This window comes from Sapajus apella, unplaced genomic scaffold (genome assembly GCF_009761245.1).
Source record: "Sapajus apella isolate SASKATOON/1434 unplaced genomic scaffold, GSC_monkey_1.0 scaffold202, whole genome shotgun sequence".
NCBI lineage: Eukaryota > Metazoa > Chordata > Mammalia > Primates > Cebidae > Sapajus > Sapajus apella.
Genome location: NW_022437142.1, coordinates 712,186 through 723,326, shown reverse-complemented (window position 1 = coordinate 723,326; position 11,141 = coordinate 712,186). Strand labels below are relative to the sequence as shown.

Below are 11,141 nucleotides of genomic sequence, written 5' to 3'. Positions count from 1 at the left end.
GAAGGAAGGAAGGAAGGAAGGAAGGAAGGAAGGAAGGAAGGAAGGAAAAGAAGACCCTAAGCTAATGTTTACTTGAATATAAACTTTTAGCAGCAATGCTACTCCATTTAACTCCATGATATGTTAGTTTAATAAACTTTACAAAAATTCTTGAAGATGGGTAATTTCAAGAGTGAGAATGGAGAGCGTGTTCTTTTTCTGCCAACCCCTGCTGTCTCAAGGCCTTTGCCATATATATGAATATATACACACACATATATAGATAATGTGTGTGTGTATATATATATATATATATGTATATGTATATATATATATTTCTCTTCTGTGATATGAAAGGCTGCACTGCATTATCTCTAGGTTAACATAGAGGTATAAGATTCTGCAAATACAGATTGCACTGATTTCTCTGCACAGATCAACCTAAACAGCCTCCTTGGCTCTCCACAGACTTTCTTGATTTCCTCCGCTGTCACCCCAGTCAGCTCCCTTCTCATTCCCTGTTTTCCAGTTCTGCCCTTCATCCTTCCAGTGCCCCTGAGTGGAAAACCTCATTATATTTCACCACCACTGGGTCCAAGGATCACTTATTCCTTAACCATGTGAAGATCACTTATGATCTTCATCCACCCTTCCTGAGAAGGAGGGAAATGAGGGGTCTGGAGCAGTGGGAGGGCTTGGGGGAGACTTACCTTCCTGTGAGCACTCTGGGCGCTCTAAGTGGGGTTCGTTGTCGAGAGGGGAGTGAGTGCTAAGCTGACCCAAGGTAACCTGTCAGGGGCCAGGACAATCTGTCTTGGCACTCGCTCTATTCAGGAGCTAATTAACACTTAGATACCCTAAAAATTAGCTCCCTCAGGGATTGCACAGAATACCAGAGGAAGACAAATAACCTCAGTCCTTAAGGGTTTCTTTCATCTACCAAGTATCTTGGACTTTATTGAGAAAAACATGAGATTCATGACATCATTCCAGCCTCGTAATGTCACCACAAAATGAGAAAAGATGTAGTCACCATATTGTCGATGGGAAAAATAAGATCCAGGGAGCTCAGATGACTTGCCGAGGGCGGAGAATGGGTTCATGGTGGAGCTCAGGCTGGGACCCAGATAATCTGAATCTCGTATTTTTTTTTCTCATTTATTTTTGCACTGTTTTTTGAAAGGCATAATTTTTATTTCTCAAATTTATTTATTTTTTAAAGGCATCATTTAAAAGAGTTTAAGGTATACTTTTAAAGTTTTATGAGTTTGATAAAAGTAAACCGCTCTGAGTCATAGACTTTTTATAATTGGATTTCTTCAATTAGCATAATCCTTTAGAAAGTCCTGCATGCATTATCTCTGCACTCAAGGTTCATTTTGCTCACTGAGTAGTATTCCGTTTTTCTCACTGAGTAGTATTCCATTCCATACTCACCTCATTGTGTGAGTATATTCTCCTTTGTTTAGTGGCTTATTAGTTGAACGTTTCAGTTGTTTCAAGATTCGCACCATTACAAATAAAGATATAATAAATATGTGCACACAGTTATTTATGTGGTTATGTCTTCATTTCTCCTTGGAAAATATCTAGAACTGTGCTTACTGGACTCTATGGAAGTGGGTGTTTAATTTTACAAGAAACCATCATATTTTTTCCAAAGTGGCTGTGCCATTTTGCATTTCCATCAATAATGGGTGAGATTTCCAGTTGCTTCATATGCTTATCAAAACTTATCCATTGTACTATGTGTGCGGTAGTGTCTCACTTTATCACCTATATTCTGTTGACCTTTCAAATATGTAAATTCAGACTTTGCTCCTGAACACTGTTCAGTTCATCCTCTTGTTGGAGTTCTCCACTTGGCAGTCCACAGGCGCTTTAATCTCTGCATGACCCCTTCATTCTTGCCCCCAGATCCTCTCCTTTTTCATATGATCTTAGTCTGCTTGGATTGTTGTAATAAAATACCATAGACCGAGTGGCTTAAACAGTGGAAATTTATTTTCTCTTAGTTCTGGATGTTGGAAGTCTGTGATCAGGACGTCAGCATTGCTGGACTCTGGTGAAGACTCTATTCCTGGCTGGCAGATGGCAGCCTTCTCATTGTTTGCTCACATGGCAGAGGGAAAGAAAGGAAAAAGGCACACTCCCCTGTGTCTCTTCTCATACAGACACTAATCCTATTGTGAGGGTGCCCTCATGACCTCATAGAAACCTCGTTATTTTCCAAAGGCTCCATCTCCATGTATCATCACACTGGGGCTGAGGACTCCAACACATGTATCTGAGAGGGCACAATTCAGTCCATGCTATGTATTTCCATTAGTAAAGCCAGTCACCCCCCAAGTACCCAGTCAACTGTCTATGTGTGTGTGTAATATATAAAACATTAGGTTGTTCGTATAATTTCATATTTTAGTTAATATTATACTTTTTAAAAATTTAAACATTCACATTTCATTTAACATAATAGTTCATGGTATGAATATTTGAAAAACTTTAAAATAATCCCACAGTTGAAATTTTAGATTTTCTTCTTAAAGGCAAGGTCTCCCTATGTTGCTCAGGCTCGCCTTAAACTCCAGAACTCAAGTGATCCTCTAGCTTCAGCCTCCCAAGTAGCTGGACAGATACTACAGGCAAGTACCACCACGCCCAGCTGAAATTTCAGTTTTTATGTCCACTGTTTGGTTTTAAGAATAGCCAACTAATGTGCATCCCTGAGGCAGTATAACAGAATGGTTATGAATGTGAACTCTGGAGTCAGGTTGCTTTGAATTGCCTTCTTAACTTGCTAGTTGTATACTTGGGGCAGATTGCTTAACATCTCAAAGTTTCATTCTACTTATTTGTAAAATGTGGAGACCACCTCATGGGGTTGCTGTGGGGGTTAAATAATCTATTAAAAGCACCTGGTACTGAGCCTGGCACAAGGTGAGCTTGTTAAGAGGTAGGTGTTATAATTAGTAGTGATAGTCGTTATCACAGTAGTGATAATAATGGAAATAGAATACTAGCTAAAAGTAGTTTGCATCTACCGATCTGTTTCCATTGGTCTGTGTGTCATTCTTTATCAATAATGTCCTGTGTTAATTTTTGAAACTTTATGTTGCATTTTAATACAGCTTCTCTCATTAATACTCATTTTCATGATAACTTTTCCTAGCCTCTTCATTTTGTCAAATCAACTATATTTTTTAAGTTTATAAAGTGATCCATTTGGATATAGGCTGAAGTCGAGTCAGATCTGTAAGTTAATTAGAGAAGACATAATGTTGTATAATATTCAGTTTTTCCATTCAGGGATTAGTACGTCTATCCATTTGTTCAGTTGGAAAAGGACCTGTTTCAGTAAAATCTTGTAGATTTCCTGATACTGACATCTTGAATGTTGCCTTGCATCTTAATGCAGTCAGGCTGCCCCCGTACCTCCATGCCTACGCTTACTACTCTCCTGAAGCCCCAACTGCTGTCACCAACCCTTACTCTCACTCCCCTTACCAGATGACCTTCTGTCTCACTCCACAAAGATTAAGAAAGCTGATGGGAATGTTCTCAACTTCCTGTTCCCCGCGACATGCAAACCTTTTTATATCTGCTTTAGAGAATGTGCTTTAACCAATAATCCTTGTATCTCTTATGCTTTCAACCTCTCTTCTCTCTTAAAAAATCCTTCTATCTTGAAAATCCCCTGAAATTCTCTTTCTTTTCATTACAAATGGACAGTATAATCTTAATTTGCTGCATTTCCCCATCACCTTCAAATTGCTTCTTAACCTGTTGTGATCTTCGTTCACTCACCTCAGCAATGAAACCTCTCTTTCTGAGGACCAAGGGAGAGAAAGTCCACAGAGGCAGCAGGGGTAGCAGGAGTATTCTGGACTCATTGGATAACTTTAATTTTCCAAGGGTTTCATACCTCAGGTCTATGGGTATACTATCCAGTGTGATCCAGATAACAGTTGTATGTTAATACCTGCTGACATTGGCACAGTACTTTGCCATAATAGGCTGAATTCTTTGAGGCTAGAGACTGGGTTTTTATCTCTGTACCCCATTGTCTGACATAGTGCTGAACATTTTGTAGGATTTCAATAAACATTTGTTGGTTGGATGAATACATAAAAAGAACATATATATATTTATTAATTTAAACCTTATATGAGTATTGCATGTTAATCCTGGTTTTCAACATTCAGAAGTGCTATAGGTGAGTTAATGTTAAATCTCAGACTTTATAATAAACTGTAAAAACTCTATCATTGGAATTGATATATTTTATTATGTTTTCCTGTGTATTGTAAGTTCCTTGAGGGTAGATGTCATGAACAGGCCTTGTTAATAATCAAATGAATCAATTATTAACAAAATCATCATGTGTTAGCACAGGGAGTAACTGGGAGATTAAAATTACCTGAAACCCAGTACTTAATCATTGTATTCCACCATATTTCCTTCAATAAATATTTCAGTGACTACTTTCTGTTAATAAATATATCAATATTTAGAAAATCAAACATTTCTATTATTACTGTTTCATGTTCTCACGTTCCCTTGTATCTCACTCTGTCCACAATCTCTTTTTTCTTGGGCATCTTAAAGCTTTCTTTTCGTTGGTGTTTGCTTACCAGCATGTAAACAGTCAGGTCCTCTCATCTTCAAGCAAAACTAAAACAAAATCCAGATCTCCCTTATTATTCTGTTTCTTCATTGGCTGCCTTAATGCTTCCCTTTTTCCCATCAAAGCTGAACTTCTCCGTAGAGCTGTCTCCATCTGCAGTCCCTGTGTCCTGATTTCCCATCACGCTGTCTTCCCTCCGCAACAATCTCCTACTCCATCCACTGCTCTCAAGGGCCCTTGGAGAGGTCATATGCTGCACAGAATGACCTCTCCTGAGTCCACTTTGCAAATGCACAGTCATCTATTAACACATGGCTCTATCTCCATCTCTTCAGGGATGCCTATTCTTAATACCTTCATTTCCCTTCCAGAAAAAGACTGTTCTCTTTACCTTGACTGAATATGTAAGCTGTCTAGCACCTATATGTGGCACCTATAGCCCTCTGAGTCTCTGTAACTCGGCCTGTTTGGCCTCCTGTAATACCACTGAATCATCTTAGGCCAGAGCTTGTTTTACTTTTCTCTGAATCTCAATACTTCGTACTATTCCTGCTACATTTTAGGTGTTCAGTGAATGCTTCTTGAATCAATTAATAGTTTAATAGAGGTAGATCAAGTCCAGTTTAGTATTGAGTCCATTTCAGTGACAAGTTTTTACCCCTTTTCTCTCCCAAGATAATGCTTAAGTATGGAGACCATCTTCCATAAAACAAGCCAATGTTTTATCACATTAGTAATACTCGAGTGCCTTTTATGTGCTGGTAGAAGTTACCTATATTATAAGTTTAGGGTTCAGATGGAACTAGAAAATTCTAGGAAAGATATACATTATAGATAAAACCTTTCTTCAATAGTGTCAAATGTGCCAAGTACTAGGAATTAAATGTCCAGATAAGGGGATAAACTCAAATACCTACAGTCACCAGGCGGATGATGTGGTCAGCTGGAAAGCTTTGCCACACTGGAGAGTACTTGCCCTTTCCAGAAAAGGCCATGGACACGTAGCCCTAAGTGATTGTTGACAAGTAGGGATGTGGGTCATTGCTAACACATTTCATTTACAAGAAGAGTTGGAAACCAGGGGAAATCTGATGATTATTATTATTAAGTATTGTAAATTATACCTCTGTGTTCCGGATAAAGCCAGGGTCTGTTAGTAGTGAACTCCGTAAAACACACTAAATGACTCCTTTTCTTTCCTTTTCTAAGTTCAAATGTTTCTAATGATTAGAAGAATAAATTCACATGGAATCTTTCCCCAGAGTCCCAAGTGGTGTATGGGTGTTTCAGAGATTGTCTGCAGCCAGCTGCTACAGAATGAACAAAATCGCTGCCCTTACCCAAGGGTTGCCTTCTTGGTCTCTAGAATTACTCTGGGTAACTTCCATATGCCTCCTGGCAAGGGGAATTCAATTTTCTGTTTCACATGATCTTAATGTTTTGTTGTCTTTTTAAAAACATGTCTTAAAGGAGGCTTGATTAATTGAAGAAATGTATCTTGTTTCAGAATGGGAAAGTCAATAATTTAAAGATGTCAGTTTCTTCTAAACATATGCATTGACACTATTCCAATATTTGTAGACTTTTACAAATTGATTTTAAAAATCAATCAAGAAGGATGATTGTATGAGAGCTAGCAGCTGTAGGAATAGATAAGACTAGAACATGCTGATGTATGAAGGAAGAGTGTAAGAAAGACCTTGACAACCACATATTAGTCTGTATTGCAGTTGCATAGTGATTTCAGAGTTTAGTGCCGGAAAGGTGTCCAACAACAGACCCAGGAGTGTTAGGATATTTAGCATGTGGCAAAGGTGTCATTTCCTATCAGTGGGGAAATAATCCTTGAGTGTGTCATTCAAAATCAATTCAAAAGTAAAAAAGGTTTTTGCTAGACATGATACCAAAACCAGATATAAAAACTTTACAGAAGAAAAGATAGAATAATTTGACCATGTATAAAATTAAAACTTCTGTATGGTCAAAGAGAGTATCACATTTGCCATATTCATAAAACACAGAATTAATGTCATTTATAAGAGCACTTTCTTTTTATAAATGAAGTCTCACTCTGTCGCCCAGGCTGGAGTGCAATGGCACGATCTCAGCTCACTGCAACCTCTGCCTCTGGGGTTCAAGCGGTTCTCCTGCCTCAGCCTCCTGAGTAGCTGGGATTGCAGGCATGCACCACCTCACCTGGCTAATTTTTCTATTTTTTGTAGAGATGGGGTTTCACCATGTTGGCCAGGCTGGTCTCAAACTCCTGACATCAGGTGATCCACTCACCTCAGCCTTGTAAAGTGCTGGGATTACAGGCATGAGCCACTGTGCCCAGCCCAAGCACTTTCAATTTTATAAAAATACAAATATCTTAGAAATATATATATATTATTTATATATATATTTATTTATATGTTATATATAAATATATATACACACATAATATATGTACAATATATATTTTCAGTACTACACTTAAATATATACATATATATTTTAACTTTGACAGTGATTAACTTCAAATTAAAGGAGCATTGAGTTATAACATTTGGCCTATCATACTGGCAAAGATAGAAGCAATAATATAAAGTGACAATTTGTTCAACCTTTTCTGAGTGGCGATTTGGTAATATGTTTTCAAGTGCCTTGGATAAGTTCTTATCTTTTGGCCCAGGAATGCCACTTGTGGGGACTTACTTTTAAAATTCGAAAAATGTGCACAGATGAATGTACAGGATGCTTATTGAGGCATTCCATACAACCTAGATTGTTTAAACCAACCCAGGTTTACTAATAGGGAGTTATTTAATCTATTGTGTTCCGTCCATTCAAAGGGACATGATACAACTACAGAAAAAGATGAGAAAGAACTACCTTTCCTGCTATGGAAGGATATCCATCTATATTATCAAGTGAAAAAAGCCGTTTACAGAAATTCAGGTATGGAATAATTGTATTTTTGCAAAGTTATATTATGAATAAAAAAGTTAACAATTATATGCTAAATGCCCATAATGATTATCTTTGAACTGGTGATTTTTTTTTTTTTTTTTTTTTTTGAGACAGAGTTTCACTCATGTTACCCAGGCTGGAGTGCAATGGCGCGATCTCGGCTCACCGCAACCTCCGCCTCCTGGGTTCAGGCAATTCTCCTGCCTCAGCCTCCTGAGTAGCTGGGATTACAGGCACGCACCACAATGCCCAGCTAATTTTTTGTATTTTTAGTAGAGACGGGGTTTCACCATGTTGACCAGGATGGTCTCGATCTCTTGACCTCGTGATCCACCCGCCTCGGCCTCCCAAAGTGCTGGGATTACAGGCGTGAGCCACCGCGCCCGGCCGAACTGGTGATTTTTATTCTATTCATATTCTGTTCTTTTTGTACTCTCTAACATTTTAATAAGCACACATTAGTATTGCACTGAAAGCTACAAATTGAATAAGTGAACTGTCTTCCACCTTACAGCAATGCAGGTGAGAGCGCTGGTTTCAGGTTGAAGCCAGAGGGAGCAGAGCCCTCCATTCAGTCAGGGAGACTTTTCCATATCCGCCTTTGGCTCGTTCTCTAGCTTTATCACATATAACAAACTGGTGATACTGATGAACACACTCTACCTCACCTCCGTGGTTTTTCTGAAGAGCGCCATTCCCTTGGAACTGGGCTCTAAAACGTGTTCTTTGTCTTTGCTTCTTTGTTGAAGTTGGCATCCAGCAATTCCCTCAACCTGTACCAGATGCTCTGGAACAAACTATACATTTGTAAAAGGAACACAACCTCCTAATTCACGTCATCATTTAATTTATTTATTTGCTTTCTTTTTAAACTTTTTTGTTACCCATGCCCCTTCTTTACCTCATAGAAACCCTTCCTCCTTGAAGTTATTTACTACTCTTGAGAGGCAAGTTACGGGTTCAGCTTGCCTATGTTCAGATCCCAGCCCTGACATTCATTATAAGCTGTGTGACTTTGGGCAAGTTACTCGGCCTCTCTGAGGTCCAGTTTCCTCATCTACAACTTGTAACTCTGTGTTTACTTCATCAGGTGATGAGGATTAAATGAGCTAATAGATACCAGTCCCTCAGAACAGTGCCTGGCATGTGGTGATCGCCATTACTTTTACTGTGGGTTCCTTCCTAAGCCAGTCCCTCAACCCATTTCATCATATCCACACTCCACTTACACTATCACAATACCTCCTGGAAGCAGTGAGTGAAACCATGACATTTGCTCAGGCCAGAGGAAAGCAGTCTCACTTGCTGAGTTGTCTCCCCATAAACACCCTCTGGAGGGCACCCTGCACATCAGGGTTTCTAAGGCTGTAGATGAGTGGGTTCAGCATGGGGCTGATGACAGTGTTGAGGATGCCAATCCCCTTGTCCTTGTCTGAAGACTCCACCGAACCCAGCCTCATGTAGCTGAAGACACCCGTCCCATAGAAGATGCCCACCACAATGAGGTGGGAGCTACATGTGGAGAAGGCTTTCATCCTGCCCTCAGCAGAGCGGATTCGCAGGACTGCAGCCACCACATACACATAGGACATGCTGATGAGGACCAAGGGGGCCACACCCATGAAAACTGCTGCTACAAAGAGCAGCTGCTCATTGAGATGCACACTGGAGCAGGAGAGCTGGAAGAGCTGCGGGAGGTCACAGTAGAAGTGATTGATCACATTGGGGCCACAGAAGTTAAGAGCAGACAAGGCAACAGTTTGGGTCAATGCATTGGTGAAGGAAAAGGCACATGACATGCCCACCAGGGCTTGCTGGATTCCCCAGCTCATGCGGGTGCTGTAGGCGAGGGGCTGGCAGATGGCCAGGTAGCGGTCATAGGCCATGACGGTCAGCAGGAAGCAGTCCGCCCCAGCCAGGAGGTGGAAGAAGAACAGCTGGGAGAGGCAGGCCCTGTAGGGAATGCTTCTGCTGTTGGATGTGAAATGCCTCAACATGGCAGGGACAATGACACTGACACACCCCACATCTAGCAGGGACAAGTTCCCCAGGAAGAAGTACATGGGGCTGTGGAGTTTGGGTTCCACAAGGATGGCTGCCAGGGTGCTGAGGTTGCCTCCAACAGTAGCTACATAAGCAAGAAGGAAGATGACAAAGAGGATGGGCCGCCGAGCTGGAGTCTCTGTTAGGCCTAGCAGGACAAACCTGGTCACAACCGAATCATTTCCTGAGCCTCCCAGATCCATGGCTGTCTTCCACAGCAGTGGACTGAGCAACGTCAGATGGAGCCAGTGGTGCAGGAGGAGGATGAGGTGTCGATAACAATCATCAATGAGATCTTGATAGCAATGTCCAGGATGGAAGAATACATGAAATTTAAGGGGAAGAAAGTTGGAGATTGAGATGCAGAATGAAAAGATTTGATATCTCACTCTTAATGGGTGACAAGAGTGGCATTGAACAGACTCAGAGATCCATGAATTGATACAGAAAGGGGAACACAGGTTACATTAGAAAGTAAAAGGGAAAGACGGTTCTTCTGAGGCCAAAGTTCTGGGAGGAAACCCCAAGCCTGTGGATGGTGCTGTGGCCACAGTTGAGGCACACAAGATCCCAGAGGATGAAAGGGAAGCATCGGGGAAGCACAGAAGCATGCTCCCCACAACCTGTGTCCCTGCACCCCCCGCATACACGTGTTGTCATGCAGCATGGCAGTAGTGAGATGCCCATCATTGCCCAGACTATTAAAAGATTAACATGCGGGCCGGGCGCGGTGGCTCAAACCTGTAATCCCAGCACTTTGGGAGGCCGAGGCGGGTGGATCACGAGGTCAAGAGATCGAGACCATCCTGGTCAACGTGGTGAAACCCCGTCTCTACTAAAAATACAAAAAAATTAGCTGGGCGTGGTGGCGCGTGCCTGTAGTCCCAGCTACTCGGGAGGCTGAGGCAGGAGAATTGCCTGAACCCAGGAGGTGGAGGTTGCAGTGAGCCGAGATCGCGCCATTGCACTCCAGCCTGGGTAACAAGAGCGAAACTCCGTCTCAAAAAAAAAAAAAAAAAAAAAAAAGATTAACATGCGAAGCCATGAGATTTGGTCTGATGAGTGAAATGAGATGAAAAATAGTGAAACTAAACGAGAAGACATCACTGAGTTTGTTTCCAGGTCCATAGCTGGTGACTACCAGCCTTTTAGATTTTCTAAGTAGTAATATTACACTGCACTTCTCCATATAGAGTCTGGGAAATTTGGGCTCGAAGGTACTGACCGTTTACCAAATATGAGGAACGTAAAAAGAGCTTTTGAGGAGCGTGAGTCTCCATACACTCCAAGGTGGGTTTGGTGAATACTGAGTACAGCTGTTCTCATTGAATACAGAGGTGAACTCTCACAAAATAGAGTCTTGGGTGAGCAGATACCCAGACCCCAGATTCCCCCGTGCCTCCAATTCCACCATCACTGAGCTTTTCACTCTTCTGTCTCCTGGTTCTAATTATGCATCATCCAACACACATGCTATGTATGAGCCTGATCACCAGATAAGGCCATAGTCTTTTACAATGCCATGAACTGCCCACATATATGA

The 11,141-nt window shown here is 41.1% G+C and overlaps 1 protein-coding gene across 1 annotated transcript; it reads right to left on the bottom strand.

Moving 5' to 3' along the window:
* Nucleotides 1-8,853: 8,853 nt before the first annotated feature.
* Nucleotides 8,854-9,801, bottom strand: LOC116544010 (putative olfactory receptor 3A4). Its single transcript, XM_032270087.1, has one exon. The coding sequence runs from the start codon at nt 9,799-9,801 to the stop codon at nt 8,854-8,856; it is 948 nt and encodes a 315-aa protein (XP_032125978.1).
* Between the last annotated feature and the right edge of the window lie 1,340 nt (nt 9,802-11,141).

Excerpts from the sequence above, each read along its gene's own strand:
- LOC116544010 (XM_032270087.1), bottom strand. The coding sequence starts at position 9,801 with ATGGATCTGGGAGGCTCAGGAAATGATTCGGTTGTGACCAGGTTTGTC.